Source organism: Stegastes partitus, unplaced genomic scaffold, assembly GCF_000690725.1.
Source record: "Stegastes partitus isolate 25-593 unplaced genomic scaffold, Stegastes_partitus-1.0.2 Scaffold174, whole genome shotgun sequence".
NCBI classification, from domain to species: domain Eukaryota; kingdom Metazoa; phylum Chordata; class Actinopteri; family Pomacentridae; genus Stegastes; species Stegastes partitus.
In genome coordinates, this window is record NW_007577905.1 from 652,251 (window position 1) to 668,984 (window position 16,734).

A 16,734-nucleotide genomic window follows, 5' to 3' on the forward strand; every position below is an offset into this window, starting at 1 on the left:
TGAGGATTAAGCGGTGTATAGATAATGGATGGATGGATATATAAATATTTATTTTATTTTATTTTTTTAAATGCATGACGTATTTCCAAGCACCCACAGGGGACTCCATATACTACAGATATTTTACTACTTACGATTTAATTTTGTTTCCGTGTTTGTCTCCTACCTGCTCTCAGTAAACACAGCCTGCAGTTCAACACAGTTAAAAAAAGTCATAACTTTTGGTCTTAGCCGAGTCACCGATGGTTTCATGTTTCTGCAGAGGCAACACAGAATTGTAATTTTTTTTTTTTCAGAACTGGGTAAGAGCATGAAGGTTTGTTTCTGCCTATTTTAAAATAAGACACGAAGTGATTTTGATGAAATATCCTGATTTCGAGCTTATTTTTGGTTTCTTTTAAGTCAGATTAAATGCCGTGTCACAGATAAAAAAGGTGAAGGACGGTTGGGAAGTTGAAAACCTGCTGATTCTTTCATTCTTTCCGGGTGTGAAAAAATCATTTTGACCTTCAAGAAATAAAACACCACGTTTTCAAGAACCTGCTGCTGGGTTTAAAGGGTTAAAGACCTTTGATTTTTCCTTTTTCTGTAATTTTGCAGATGCAATTAGGATAAATAGTGAATAATGAAGATGTTCTTTAGTTGCTGCCCTCGGCACAGACGAAAACTAAGTAAAACATGATTATCACAGCAGGTGGCAAAAACTTGAACATTATGTTGAAGAAAGAAGTCTTGTTTGAGGGTTGTGGTGTTTGAGACACTTTACATTCTTTTAATTTTTCTGTCTCTACTGTATAGTTAGTCTTTGAACAAATGATCCAGAAACTTCCTCGACATCTCGTCACTGAGTGTTGTTACCTCAGATATCAATGGGATGTGCTGTGAGAAGCTTTTCTGCGCCTCCACATCTCCTCCTCCCTCTGCGGAGCGGTGACGGTGTCCGGCCGGAGTCGTGTACATTATATCACTTTGATCTTCACCCCCCTCTTCCCTGCAGTTATGAAGAGTGCTGGCGAGAACCCAAGGGCACTTGATAATACCAGGATATGATCCCAGCCGCGCTCTTTTAGATCATGTAGTGCAGACATCAAAACGCCGTCTAAATAGGGCACGGTGAATCACGCTGGGTGAGAACGGGTTGTAGGGGGAAGGCAGGAGTTAAGATAAAGGACCTTTTTTTTTTCTCCTCTCTCTCTCTTTCCGACGAGGGGAAGCCAATTTGGATTCAGCGAGTAGATACTTGGGGTTCTGCAGATCCAAGCATTTCCTTTATCTTTTGCCTTTAGCAGAACTCTTCAAAAGGCCTCTGTGCTGTGACTTTCCCTGCTCTCAGATGAAAGCGGCTCACATTTTTAACAGCTGGAAATCCTTGATAACTTTATTCAACTTTTTTTCTGAGCGTGCACAGCAGAACTGAATTCAAATTCCAGCCCGTCATGCAGAGTTGCATCACACGGAGCCGAGCATGCATCAGTCCTCGGTGCAGGGATGTCGTACCGTTAGCTCGAGGTGGTGCACATTTACATGAGTTTGGAGACATGGAGAGGAGACCACATGTGCATCGTAGCAAATGCCATCACAGGCTTGTTTACTTCTCACCTGTTGGGCTTCTCTTTCATTTTTTTGATTTGCTCACTTCAGAGGATCTGTGTGGTGACACCAAGGCAGAGAACTCCCTCTAGTGGCCTTGAGTTGAATCTGAGGAGATGCAGTTGATGCTGTGATTATAGATGTTCTGGCTTTTTTTGCACTGTTTTTCCAGCATGTATAATCTTTATTTTGTTCTGTGTCTGCAGGCAAAGCGAGCAGTGCAGCGAGGAGCCACGGCCGTCATCTTCGACGTATCTGAGAACCCAGATGCCATCGATCAGGTTCGTGCTCACTCCGTCCGCTTTCCATTTCTGAATGAAGCTCAGCCCTGCCCTTCCTGACTGCCGATGTTTGCACAAACAACGATCTTTCTATGTTTAGTCCCGCGGATCAGTCGTGCTCATTCAGCCGTTCCGGGCCTTTCAGCTCTCCGACTTGTGTTTGGAGCTGCTGCACTCTGAGGGGACTGAAAATGGATCTCCAGGTTCAGCTTTCACTAGACCATGACCAAACTCTGTTGAGCTCATAATTGCACAGGTAGTGCACATTACCTCACCTCCCGAGACCACGGAGCTGCCTTTTAGTGCCACATAGGCCCCAGTAAGGAAGCACGTCCAGGCGCTCACATTTTCCCAGCCTTCCTCGCTGCTTGTGTCTTCGCTGCTCAGAGGTTTATTACTCAAGTTGCTCCTCTGAGCGCCTTTGTCGCAAGAATTCTCCTGTGGTATTCATCTTCGCCACGCCAGGCCTGGACTTGCAGGTTTCTTTTTTTTTTTTTTCTTCCTCGCCTCTTCTTCTCTGCAGCTCGGTCGTAAAGCGCGTAGCTGAGAGATAAAAGGGATTGCGCGCAGACCACATGAAAGGCAGCGCTGGGCGGCTGTGTTAAATTCCCCCGAGAGGCTTTTCCAGTCAGAGCAGCCCGATCAGCAGAGACAGGAGCCACAAGGCCGAGGGGCAGGGAGGAGGAGCTTAGGGAGAATTAAGGTCCTGGGGCCAAAATTAGGAGAAGCTTTATAAAGTTAATGTACTTGACCTCCTTTTTTTCTTTCTTTCCTCTCAATTTATACTGTAACGAGAGGCCAAGTGCTGCTTGGGGTTTGGGAAAGTTTGTAATTAACTTTCTTTAAAAACGTGACGCGCGTTTACAGGCTTTTATCGGCGTATTGTTTGTCAAAGGCCGGAGTGGCTTCTTAAAGCGGGAAGCAGCTCGCCAGGATCGAGCGGGAGATCAAACGCTTCGACGTCTATACTTTGAAACCAGAACATACAGTATTTCACCGGGGAACATGACGACAGCAGAAGAAATAGCAATGTGAATATCCTCGGTATTTCCCCTGGGCTTTTCAAATTACAGATTCCAACCAGCAGACGAGAGAGAGAGGGAGAGGAGGAGTAAAGGAGGATGTCAACTGACTCAAAAGCCAGAACATAGTATTCATTGACTATTTCCTCCTGCTCCCGCTGGCAAACCGTGGCCACAGTTTCCATGTCTTGGGCCTATAGGGTCAGTTTTCCCAGCTGGGACAAGAAAAGTTTCTACTTTTCACTTTCAGACAATTCACATTATCCGCTTAAAATGAAGAAATGTCTACCTTTCCTCATGCTGCGTATGTCTGGGATGTTCAGATTTGAATAAGAAAAAAAGGAATCAGCTCTGGTTTTCAAAAGAAAGCCTTTAATTTTGGGCTAAAGGCCTTAAATTTAACCATATTTGGGTTTTTTTTCTCCCTTTTTGCTAATAAAGCAAGGAGTTATCTGAAAAGCTTACAATAATTCATAATAAAAAAGCAAAGATATGCTATTTTATTACCATTTTTAATCACTTATTTCACCACTGACCAGGTTTATGTTGTGACTTTGACCTCAACAGATTCAACATTTTTGTAAGCACTGATTAAAAACACAACAATCCAAGTGCTTTGGTTGGAAAAATACCTAAAAGATTCAAAAGCTATAGCTCACCTGGTTGAGCTGGTGTCCCATGAGCAGGGCTACAGTCCCCATGTGGAGGTCATAGGTTCGAATCCCGCTCATGAGCCTTTCCCACATGTCTTCTTCCTCTACTTTCCTTTCTCTCTCTCACTAACACTCTCCAATAAAGGCCAAAAAAATAACTTAAAAAGATTCAAAATATTGGGCCGCTGCTATAGCTCACCTGGTTGAGCTGGTGTCCCATGAGCAGGGCTGCAGTCCCCATGTGGAGGTCATGGGTTCGAATCCCACTCATGAGCCTTTCCCACATGTCTTCTCCCTCTACTTTCCTGTCTCTCTCTCTCACTAACACTATCCAATAAAGGCCAAAAAAATAACTTAAAAAGATTCAAAATATTACAGGACGCTGCACCATTTTTTGATGATCATGTGAAGTGAAGTTGTGCATTAACACATCTGTGATTCCTTCTCCGTCCTCTCTGCAGCTCAACCAGGTTGCTGAGGATCCCCTGAAGCGTCCGGTGGTTTACGTGAAGGGCAACGACGCCGTCAAACTGATGAACATCGTCAACAAGCAGAAAGTGGCCCGAGCTCGGATACAGCACAGACCGCCGAGGGTAAGAGCTCACACTGAAACAAAAGAAAAGAAAAAACAAATCCGAGGAACATGAGGGAAGAACATGTTTGCGAGGCCCGAGCACCGAACGGCGCCCGAGAACTTTCAGATGCGAAGACAAAAACGAAAATTCCGGCTGTGAAATCTGACCCTCTTCCTTTCTTCTGTGCTCTTCGCTGCCCCGAGGCCGAGGACTTTTTTTTTTCACGGCGTGGCGAGAGATTAATATCAGCCATTCAAAGAGCTGTTTGTTTGCTTGGAATATTTGATAAGAGACCAGCACACTTTGAGGTCAAATAGCTTGACATAATGAAAGCCCGGGAGAAAGGGCCGTCTGATAAGAGAGACGTTTTCTGGGGAGGAATAAAACAATCTGCGCGTCCTCGGTAAGTTTTCAGTTGTTTGAAGCTGGAGTTCTGAAGTTACTGGAAAATGATGCTGGGTTAAGTTTATTCTGCATCCTGCCACGTAGCGTCTTTTTCATATCACCGGTTATCCCCATCGATTGCATTTTCTCGGTTAACAGCTTAAAAATTTCTTAAATGTAAAAGACCTGTTTTTTAACCTTCTTAACATGAACATACGTTGTTTTTTTTTATTTGCTAGAAGACACATCATGAGCAAAACATACATTTGATGCCACGGTTGAGCAATTCTGCTTTGAAACTGCAGTAAAACTCAGACTTCCAGGGTTTCATACGCAGGAAAACTAAGGAACCAATGCCAGGGTGGGATTTTCAAGCAACTTTTATTGTCGTACCAGCTCACATTTATATGTTGGTGGTACGAAATTAGTCCAATAAATAATAACAAACAATTGTAAGACAAGAGCAACATATAAGTAAAAATACAAGCAAATAAGTGTACCGTAGTAAAATGTAAATATTAAGTAGAAAAGCCAAATTAGTTATGTTTCCGTCTCCTCATTCTTCTTCAGAATCAGTTTCAAGCTCAAGCATGTATTAAATAACAACGGGCAATGATTTGGGTGGCTTTACAGTGTTTGAGCAGAGCTGTAGGTGAAAACTTCATCGATTTGTAGATTTGAAACTTTAGCAACATATCTGAGCCATTTAAAGGTATGAAGAGGTTGTTTTCACATAAAAACAGATAAATGGAGATTTGTTTTTGCAAGTTTAATCAATGGCTGAAGAAGGACTTTAACAAGTAGACATGTGTTCAAAGCGTTTTGTTCAAAACCCAAGAAAATTCAACATACAATGACATTAAACAGAAACCAGTCGTTTCAGCTCCAGTTGGCAGAATGGTCTGATGTGTGCTGGAGGTGCAGCGCTCACCCGAGTCATTTACTGACACTCGTAAATCGACACAGCCACAAGAAAATGATTCCGATATGGAAATGAATTGACGTGCATGAATAAGCGGCCGTGTATCTATTCCAGAAAGCACCGGTGTGTGAAGGTCACATTTTGATTTTTCTTTGCATAATGAAGAGTGAATGAGTCACAGCGTCGAGTGCTCGGGCCGGCTGAGCAGCCAGCGAAACTATAATCAAACATCCTGAACCGCCAGTGAGCTGAAATGAAAAACGCAGAAAATACTCAACGAGTTTGTGTTTTCTCTCGCCCTCCTTTTCCACAGCAGCCCACAGAATATTTCGACATGGGCATCTTCCTGGCTTTCTTCGTGGTTGTGTCGCTGGTTTGCCTCATTCTGCTCATCAAGATCAAACTCAAGCAAAGGAGGAGTCAGGTTGGTGTCTGCACATACGCTCGTCACGCAAAATACGACTTGGGAAACTTTCTTCATTGTCCCACTTTGAGTCACAAAGGACCAAACTTATTTGTGCATCTCACACAAAACACACCCAAACACGCAACGCCTTGTTGCCTTGTTTTTCCAGTCGGCACGACTTCTTCTGGGAGTTGCAGGCGTCGAGTCGGGCGACAGTAGCTCAGCCGCTGATTGATTCCTCTTGTGTGCTGACAAAGAGCTCTCAGTTGGGGCTTATGTCGGGTACATGAAATCAGGATTAGCATTTAATTAATGCTGATGAGAGGCTGGCTGCCGGAGCCAAAACGTACAGAGGCATCATGACGGAGCAGAAAACCTGTGGCGGCACCCGTTAAGACAGGCGTTATCCAGCCAGCACATGTTTGTCGGCACATAATAGGTGTGTCACAGCAGAAGACGACTCGGCCGTGACTTCCTTTGGTGGTTAATTAAGAGAACGCAGCTCGCACCGGCGGCACATTTGTCACAACTTTTTGCTTCCTTTAAATGTGAAAAATTAATGAATCGCTGGTGGAGTAAATATTGTTTAAACCGTAGAGCCATTACTTTTGGTTTAAGTGAAGGATCCCTCAAGGGTTTGCCCTTGCACAGCTAATTACAAACTGATTTTAAACAGATTTTAAAGTGTTTCATGTTCGTCAACCCTGTGATGAGACGCGCTTTCATCCCAGAGTTCATTGCTCTCTTGCTGATCAGGGGATCCACATGTCCCTAAATAAAAAGTCTACAATTATCTAACTGTGACCCGGCATGAAGGAAAAAACACCCTCTGGAGACTGTGGTTAGGCTGAGCATAAATAACTCTGTCTTGTAAGCAAGTGATGCACCAGAAATTTAAGTATCAAATCCCGATATGTGCTGCACACGAGTCATTAACGTTTAATCCTAATAAGCAGTTCTGCATGTGTCAACTTATCAGTCACCATTTCTTAATAAGCAACACTTTTAAGGCAACGTGAAGCAAATTAGAGATGAAAGTGTCTCCAGAGTTACAGCCAGACAGAGTCAAACATTGCAAAATGATGTCGTGAGTCAAAGGGAGAAGTCTTAAATCATGACATCAACGGGCTCACACTGACATCAGCAAACACTGAGGCGCTTCAAAACATCTTCACTGATTTGAGCTCAATCTTTTGATGGTTTTGAATTGTCTACATGTTCCAGTGGCTCTCCTGGTAAATTATCAGAGATGCTGATTTCCCCTCCCTCCCCGCCGCAGAGTTCCATGAACAGAATGGCCATCCAGGCGCTGGAGAAGATGGAGACGAGGAAGTTCAAAGCCAAAGGAAAAGGCCAACGCGAGAGCAGCTGCGGAGCCTCTGATTCGCTGAGCAGCAGCTCCACCTCTGACTGTGCAATTTGTCTGGAGAAGTACATCGATGGAGAGGTAAGGAAAAAGTTAAATTACTGCCTTTAAATCCAGAACTCATTTGTCATAAACTAGAGCAACAACAATTGTTCCATCAGTTGTCAACTATGACATTACTAAACAATTGTTTTGATGGTCTGTTCATCGGTTTGAGTAGAAAAAGTTCAGATCAACTGGTTACAGCTTCTTAACATTTTAAACCCCAAAACCCAGCAGCTAGAATAGATTATTTTTTTAAAAATAAGAAGAAAAATATAAGTAGGAAATAATTTGTACCACTTTTTTTTTTCTCGTACAGGTGACACATGTAGGCACTTGGTTTCCAGGTTGTTTTGATTTTTGTAAAATAGGAAAAACAAATAAGAAACTCAACTCTCCTTTTGTATGATTAATGGCATTATAACTGTGTCACACTGCAAAACAGACACTTCTGAGTACTTTCTGCTTCTAGCCACGGTTATTCCGTTTAGATTGAGATGTAGGGTTTATTCTATAATGAAAAATGAACCCACAGTGAGTAAAAAGGTGACAGGAGAAGAAAACACCCAGCGACTGATTCAGAAAATTACATCTGAATGTTTTCTGGTTTCCTTCGTCCTGTATGACAGGAAGCTGAATATCTTTTAGTTGTTGTGAACAAAAAAAAGGCATTAAAGGATGTCATCTTGGGATTTGGAAAACACTGATTGGCATTTTATCATTTTAAAATAATTAACAGTTTAATTAAAATAGCCCTTAGTTGCAGCTTCAGCATAAACTACGACAGAATATTAGCACGATCACTTCCTGTCTGGTGGCGTTTAATCCAATCAAAACGTGTTAAAGGTGCACATTTCCTAATAAATTAACCCTCCTGTTTCAGCAATTATTACAAATATGCAACCAGAGCAGCAGCTGAAGTGACATTTTACTGACAGACCAAAGTTAGTAACGTAAAACCATTTGCATTTGAAGGATGCTTTCATCCCAGCTGCCAAAGAGAACGGTGCGTGCATACGTGAACACAAACTCTGGCCGTGCTGATGTGGTCATCGAGCCACTGGGTTTGTTTTCTTTTCATTATATATTCTGCACACATGAAGCATAATGCAGTCATGTGGACAATAGAATGGAAGTTCCCCCGATGTGCTCGGGGACCGCAGTCCTGCGATCTTTAGTGACGTTCTTTCCGGCGCCTTTTAGATGTTTAGCTCAGTCTTTCAGAGCACCTGGAGAGATAAGGGTACCCAGAGTGCACTGGGTTGTGATTATGCTTCCTGTTTTCCCACTGTGGCCTTCTTTAATCCTTGAAGGAGTCACTGGCAAAATATGCATCCTAATCTTGGACTTTGAGGACTTACTGTAACGCCATTGCTCATCCTCATTCACGGACGCTGCAGGGACAAACCCCAGTGCCCAGGGGGACATAGTTGGTGTGTTTTGTGGTTATGTGTCTCTTTGGTAAGGAGGAGAAGAAAAACACAACAAAGCACGGCGCCAGGATTGCACAGAGGAAGTGGCGATATAAAAGGCTGAATGGCATCAAAGCGGTTTTTGAGCAGTGAACCAAGCAACAAAAGCTTTGGTGGAAAAGAGCCTAAAGATGAGTCATATTAAGCCACGGAGTAAAGTATTTATGACAGAGGAAGAGTTCTGGCTGGGAAATATATTCTAATTCATATTCACAGAGCTCCTGCCTTTTGTGTCTTCAAATTCCTCCGTCTGAATGCAAAGTGTTTCGTTCTTTTCATATCAATCCTCGGGAGTCAGCGTGTTGTTTTGTTTTGTTCCAGAAAGCGGTGACATTGAGCATCAGTGTTGTATTTGTACTGTGGCGTGGCATCTAGTTAAAGAGTTTTGTTTGTGGACTGATGTGAAGTTGGCTCTCTCACAGTTGATCAAACTTGATTAGACTCACAACCATTAACACATCTGACAGGTTTGTGTAGCTTTGCTGCCACCTTCTGGACATTCAGCTGCTCTCAACCCCACATCTAGACATCTTTGAAGCTGCAACTTTGAATCGAAACTTGTAAAAATTCATAAAGTCATAAACAAGCAACATGAGTGCACATTTTCTTCTAGCATGCTTTGAATGAACTACAACAGTCCATGTGGGACATCACTGCTGTTCACTTATTCAAAGAGAGCTTGAGTGTGCACCTTACAGCAAACAACTCTATCTGCTATATAGAGTGGAGAAGTGGCGTCCTGTGTGTGTTCGCTGTGGTGTGTGTTAGTGCAGCATGTGAGTCCCTCTCATTGGAACTAAACAGCTGCACTGTGCAGAGAGATCAGTGGTAACTTCTACTAAACAGCTAACCTACTGCACATAAGGTTCTGAGTTTTGGATTTAAATCAGCTTGTCAGAAGTGCCACCCTTTCACTAATTCTTTTCCTGACCACATTCTCTCAGCTGAGGGAATGTTACATCTGCTAATCTGTTCAGTCTTATGTTGTAATGCCGCTGAACGAAGCATCGCCACAGGAACCTGCATGCATTAAGTGCGTAAATGTGCTTTAATGGTTGGTCCTAATTTGCTGCAGAGTTAGTTTCATACTGCTGGTGTTGCAGCTAATGGAACACTTACTAGAATATCCATCCATTCACTATCTATACATCGCTTAAGCCTCAATTGGCTGGCGGGGGCTGGAGTCTATCCCAGCTGACTCAGGGACTGGAGAGGTCACCAGTCTATCACAGGGCTACACTTAGAGACAGACAACCAAGCACACTCACATTCACACCTACGGACAATTTAGAATCACCAACATGTTTTTGGACTGTGTGGGAGGAAGCCGGAGAACCCGGAGAGAACCCACACTGCACGGGGAGAACATGCAAACTCCTCACTGGGATGCGAACCAGCGACCTTCTTGCTGAGAGGCAACAATGCTACCAACTGCTCCACCTTGCAGCCCCTTACTAGAGTATTGATTTGCTAATTGGTATTTATCCCAGAGATTAAAATTAATTTCACTTTGATTTGGCCAAAAACGAAGTGACTTGTGTCTGCTTCAAGAGCAGTAATGAACATGTGCAGAATATGTAGATCCGACCCGCTGCACATGAATAGAAAGGTTTCCTCCAAGAAGACTGGTCATGTAATAACTATGTGTGCACTGTTCATGTGTGTATTCAGAAGGTCGTGGAATCAAGGCTAAAACTTTGTTGTAATTGTCTTTACAGGAACTGCGGGTTATCCCCTGTGCTCACAGATTTCATAAGAAATGTGTGGACCCCTGGCTACTCCAGCATCACACTTGTCCCCACTGTAGACACAACATCATCGGTAAGTTGGCAAACAATCTGTCTGTTCTGCTGAGGTCAAATTATTTCATGCAAGGTAAAAAAAAAATAAAAATCCTAAGTTATGTTATTGTGAGATTGTAAATGCAACGTAATTTCTCTTCACAGAGCAAAAGAAGGGAAATCCAGGACCAGCATGCATGGACCCTGGCAACCCAGTCCACAGCAGGCAGCGGGTGGTGCTGCCGGTCCATTATCCCGGCAGAGTGCACCGTGCTGGTCAGGTGACGGCATATCCAACAAGAACCAGCATGGACCCACACGGCAACCCCATCACCGTGCTCACTGTGGACCAGCACCCAGACCCTCAAGGTCTGTATCCACCTCAGTCAACGTCTGCCTTTCTGCGGAGCTACCACCCCACCCTCCACCTGGAGCATTCACTCAACCCCCACCACTGTGGATTAGAGCACCGCGGACCCCCTGCCTACCCCGCACAGCCACATCATGCTGCTTTTAAACGACCTAAGTTCCATGGTCGCAACTTTTCCCGAGCAGCCTGTTTTTCACAGTACGAGACTATGTACCAGCACTACTATTTTCAGGGGTTGACTTTCCCTCAACAGCCTGAAGGTGGCCAAGGGCCTGCTGTGGCAGGACAGCTTGGTGGCGGAGCCCACAAGGGCCACCACAGCAGGGCCTTTCAGCAAGGGCTGTTATACCCCACAGTGGTACACATGGCACCTGCCTCTTCTTCAAGGATAGGTGATTCTGGCAGCACTTCTGGCCTGAGCTGCTATCATGGCCACCGCTCAGTGTGCAGCGGTTACCTTGCTGACTGTCCTGGTAGCGACAGCAGCAGCAGCAGCTCTGGCCAGTGCCACTGTTCCTCCAGCGACTCCATGTTGGACTGTACTGAGGTCAGCAACCAGGGTGTGTACGGGAGCTGCTCCACCTTCCGCAGCTCGCTGAGCAGCGATTACGATCCTTATGTCTACCGGAGTAAGAGTCCGTGTAGGGGCTCTGCAGGGGAAGCAGGGGCTGCATCGTGCACCACAGTTTCTGCTGAGGACTCATCATCCCCTGCTCCCTTGGGGCATGACTGCCTTCAGCTCCCCTCTGGAGCTTCGGGATATAATTCGGGGGACCACCTCTCCAACTGCAGTTTGGAGCCCAACTACAGCAGTCGCTCATCACTGGAACCCAGGGAGAACAGCAACACTAGCACTACCTCAGCCGGGGCCGCAGAGGCCGCCGGAGGCGACAGGGGAAAGGGGGCACAAGAGGAGTCCGGGGAGCTCGGGGCCGCAGCTTGTAGCTGCTGTTTCGAGGTGCTTCCTCCCAGTGTGGAGTGCAAAGGGCAGGACTTGGACCAAGCTGGGCCTCTGGCCTCGGGACGCTGTCACAGGGGGGTGGACTTTCAGAGCGCCACCACCAAGAACTACTTTGCTCCTGAGCACATGTGCCCTTCCTCGGAGCAGGTGAGCTATGAAGGGCTGCCTTGCTGCTTCTACAAAGAGATGAAGGTCCACAGGACCACAGCAGGGCATTATACTGAGGACTATGCTGTTAATGTGCAGTATGCGCATGCAGATTCAGAGACCTGCTCTGGACAGGGCTGCTGCGAACTCAACCAGAGAATACCCATAATTCCTGAGGACACAGATTGTGAATTGGGCACAGGGTTAGGGACCCAGAGCAGTTTATTACCAGTCAGCGTCACAGTGGAGGCAGAGTTGCGGACAGGGGAGCAACATGAGCCCAAGGAGAGGTACTTCACCACAGGACAGTTTAGAGGTCAGCCATACCCTCAGGAAGAGGAGACCAGGGCTCTGTTCCACTCTCAGCTCTCTGCAAGCCCCACTGCACTGGGAAGCAGTACTTCAACAAATGAGGGAGGTCTGGGCATATGAACTTGAGTCTTGAAAGAACAGGACTCAGTCAAAACATGTGGTACCATGTCAGTCAGTCAATCGTTGAAACCCTCAGTTGCCTTGTTCTAACCTTGCTCTCTGAGCACTGAATGTTATCATCTTAGATTGTGTGGATTTCTACTGAAATGGCCTGTCATTTCTAGATATAAATGTATCAAGTTCATTCCTGTGGCCACGAGCGTCTCAAGACTCAGAGACAAAGTGATTCTACAAATACAACTGAAGCTAGAATTAGGTTGGTATTGGCATCTATTTGAAGACTGTCTGCTGCCGGGTTAGTCATCTGGGCCCATTTCTTGTGAGATTTTTTTGAGACTCCATCTTTAGTGCAAGCTCGAGGAATCTGAGATTTTTCTCTACAAAAGTACACTCTCAATTCACAAACATCTGCATCTTCATGTATACATTTTGTATATGTGCGCACATGAACACTGACTGCCTATAAAGCTTCAACCACCAATTGAAATAGGTTCTATGGACATAGCTATACCAAAACAGAAAGACATGATTGTTTGTTTTGTTTTTTGTTTTTTTAAACTTTTTCAAGAGCAGGGAAAAGGGTCTTTCTAGGTGTGTGTGACCTACACATTTCTCTAAGGAGAAAAAGCTATATATTACAGAAAAAAATGCATAGAAATGTGAATGCAAGGCTGACACTGGTCTCTATTCAATATACAGAATTTGTTTTATGCATTGCATTTCTGTCCAGTAGTGGCCTACCTGTATGAGATGTGCCGGAGCGACATGAGAGCCTTACGCTGGTAAACTAATTGCAGCAATATCAAAAGACACTGCGTAGCTTTGGGTCGAACCAAAGCGAGTGTCTCGGGGTCAGTAGATTTCTTCAGAGGTAGAGTGTACCATTCTGCTTCTTGTTTGGAAGCCCTTAAAAGTGTATTTTTGCTGTCACTTGCCCAATTTCCTAAATGAAGCATGCTCTAATTAATATCTATAAAAGGTTCTAGCATGTATCAAAAGGCCAAAGGAAAGTAGCTGGAAAAGACTCATATTTCATAAGGGTTCCTTATTGTACTGTGACTTTTTTTTTTTTTTTTTTTTAATGATGCAGTTATACATACCACAGTTTATCCGTTTGAATCATATCATGCCGTGCATAATACATACTTTACAATATCAATGCTTGTCATTCATGCCTTTCTGTTTGTCCTGCAGACTGTTTTTTATACTGTTTCTATGAAATATACACATTCTCTACACAGAGGAAAACCTGAAATAACCCTATTTATAAGTTAACCCAGTGCTGTAATCAAGTGAGAATCTAATCTTGCCTTTGCATAGAGATATGTACCTACTGCAAATATAACATTTTGGGGTACTTGAGTCACTATTTAATTTTTTTTTGTTATTGTTTCTAGCACTTAAGAAGATAAAAAATGTGTACAAAAATTAATATTTTTTAATTTTTTAAGAATATAATTATTTTCTGTCATTACCATTACAAATGTTTAAAAAAGGCTAGAAATCAATCTGTGTATATTTCTGTACCTGTATAGCAAACACATTTCATAAATGGAAATATGTTCTCTGAATATTTATTTACTAATATATTTATCTTTAAGCCATGTCTTATGTTCAGAGTGTATGAACGTTTGAGTTATTTGGTTGCTTTTTATTTTGAGAAAAATCACTAACATGAGACTTTGTATATACATGGTAATTGCACACAAGACGATTAAATCTTCTCTGACCAAAAAACTGATTTTAAAACTTTAGTACCATACAGTTTTGTAATTAAAGTGTACAAAGATCTGTAAAATATACAGTTTTATTCAAGTAACTCATGTTGTGGTGTCCTGCTTTTCATTATTTGCGCTTTACATTGAGGTGTTCACTTATTTAATTGTAAAAGTTAATAGCTACATGCATTTAAATACATGATTTGTTATTAATAATTAATGTGCTTTCTGCAGCTTTGGCAATAATTCATTCACATACCAATATTAGCATTTGCACGTTTAATTATCACAATGCTGGAACACTGGTGTTACAAAAAATATTCAAAAAAACTCAAATCAAACAGTTCGTCTTCTCTTTTAACATTATTACAGCAGATACAGTGAAAACACTTCTTACTTTGCCGGTTTTTTTCTACTCATTTCAACATCAAGTGCAATTTTTGTGAAGATCGCTGGTCAGATAATGTCATAAATAACTGACCTCTGACTTTCTGTCATCGTGCAGCGGCATCCGCAGAGAGCAGCTCTGAGGCTTCACGTTTGCAAACAGTCTCTCATACAGGCTGAAAAGCCCAAAACACAGAGCGAGTCTTTTTACTTGCTGATTTTTTATAGGAGGCATTGGGAGTGCATCTCACAGCTTGAAACCAGAGTGAAGAGCCACCACTCCACCAGTCAGGTTGTAGTACTGCACACAGTAGAAACCTGCGTCTTCAATCATGTCTTTGAATTCCTCCTGCAGAAGAAAAGGAGCAAAGGAAATGACTAAACAGAGTCATACAATCGCACACAGTCAGACCGGTGACCATCAAACAGGCATGACGAAACTTACACTGGACTTCAAAGCAGGTGTGAGTGGTATTAATGACGAGTATCACAGATACAAAGATCATTGATGAATAGCTAGAACAGAGCTATTTGTGCTGTACGTGTCACGTTGGTGATGCAGAAAACGCATAACTCTGTTTTTATCCTTGTTTTTTGGGGTATTTATCACAAAGAATAAAATTAATCTCACTTTGATTTGGCTAAAAACTAAGCCCAGTGTTACACATTCAGCATTTGAGAGACTACGCAAGGGTCTGCTGGGGTCAGAGGGATGGAAAGTTCATTACTTGCCCAACTTTGCAAGAGTTTGCTCGAACCCTTCTGCATCTGTGGCGTCCTTAGCAGCTCGTTTGCACACAGTATAATCAAGGTTTAATTAAAGGAGCAGCAAGAATGGACTTGGTGCCCTGTGGTTGGTTTAGTTTATCTTGTGGACGAACGTCAAAGTCTCATCACTCAGCAGCCATCTTGGTAACACCCAGTTATTCTGGGCTGACGAGATCAGGCTCCTGTCGAGCCATAACTGCGATTTCAATGTTCACTGGGACATAAACCAGATTAATACGAAACAAATGGTGACATAGCCTCAAAATAAAGGTTTAAAACTAAGCTTTCTCCACAGGTTATACTTCTAACACCCATGTGAACAGTTTTACCACAAAGTGCTTGGTGTCAGTGCAACAACACGATTGGCTGGATGCTCCCGGTCTGGCTGTTACGAAGCATGTGATTGGCTCCAACCACCATCTTTGACATCTCCCACGTGTTTTGATTCAGCATTCCTTAAGTGACAAATCTATTCTGACCAATCAATTGGTTGAAGAGTAGGAACCAGTTTCAGTCAACCAGGAGTTTTCTTGTTTCACTACAGCTCCTGTAATCAATTAATCATTCGTGCCATTTATTAAGATTTTTGATGCTTCCAGTATAGAGATATTTTCAACAGACAAGTAGACGTTTCCTTCAAAGTTAAGTAACATAAGTGGATATCCTAAATCCAGACTGAATCACATCCAAACTGAGAGCAGCGGTAACAAAAACCAGGGAGAGAGACGACTTTTCACCTGGCTTGGGAACTTGCGGATGCTCTCGACCAAATACTGATAGGACTTCCAGTCTCCTGCAATCACCTCTCCTAAAACTGGGATCATCTGGAAACTGTATGCATCATACAGGCTGAAAAGAGAGCAGGATAGAATGTCAAAGAAGAGCTAAACACTGTTTTTCATATTTCATATTTGACAGTAAAACAAAATGCCTGAGAGCCTGACTGCATTACATCACATTATATTTTAAATTGCTTGTTTTTCTTTTACATAAACAAACATTTTACCCATAAATTAGTGCAGAAAAATTCAACAGGAAGTTTGAAATTAAGTTCCTGACATTTAAAATTTCCCAGGAGAGGATGAGCGAGAACCCTCTTAATGTGGACGAAACTGCATGATTTTATGGGGACTTTTTGTTTTTTGTTTTGCTTTACGAGAATTTAAATTGTAGTGAAATAAAATACCCCCAAAAATGAGCACACTTAAATAAAGGTCTTTGTTGCTACTAAATATCTACATGGTGCAGAACCAGAAGAGGGCAGCGTTTGTCCAAAACACAAAAAGCAAACGTTTGTTGAAGCTCACATTTGCAGGAATCTACAGGTTTTTGGGAAATATCTCAGCTTTGCCAGGTTTTCAGAAGACAATGCACTGAACATATGGAACATGCAACATGCATCACATCTACAGGGTTGTAATACATATTAACCCTGTAAAGCCTGAGCCATGAAGTCA

General features: G+C 43.0%; 2 protein-coding genes across 3 annotated transcripts in view; one reads left to right on the forward strand and one right to left on the reverse strand.

Moving 5' to 3' along the window:
* znrf3 (zinc and ring finger 3) overlaps positions 1-14,227 on the forward strand; it is a 76,922-nt gene extending 62,695 nt beyond the window's left edge. The window contains exons 3-8 of one of the 2 annotated variants that reach the window (XM_008279884.1): positions 1,797-1,871; positions 4,008-4,139; positions 5,741-5,851; positions 7,113-7,280; positions 10,432-10,534; positions 10,660-14,227. In XM_008279884.1, the coding sequence (XP_008278106.1) occupies positions 1,797-1,871; positions 4,008-4,139; positions 5,741-5,851; positions 7,113-7,280; positions 10,432-10,534; positions 10,660-12,404 (2,334 nt within the window). In that variant the 3' untranslated portion in view covers positions 12,405-14,227. The remainder of the gene's footprint in view (positions 1-1,796; positions 1,872-4,007; positions 4,140-5,740; positions 5,852-7,112; positions 7,281-10,431; positions 10,535-10,659) is intronic. The other variant, XM_008279885.1, reaches the window with a different exon arrangement.
* Positions 14,228-14,386: 159 nt separating this feature from the next.
* Positions 14,387-16,734, reverse strand: part of coq5 (coenzyme Q5, methyltransferase) — a 9,080-nt gene continuing 6,732 nt past the window's right edge. Inside the window, exons 5-6 of the mRNA XM_008279891.1 lie at positions 16,015-16,126; positions 14,387-14,858 (exon numbers count right to left, since the gene is read on the reverse strand). Of these exons, the coding sequence (XP_008278113.1) occupies positions 14,757-14,858; positions 16,015-16,126 (214 nt within the window). The 3' untranslated portion in view covers positions 14,387-14,756. The remainder of the gene's footprint in view (positions 14,859-16,014; positions 16,127-16,734) is intronic.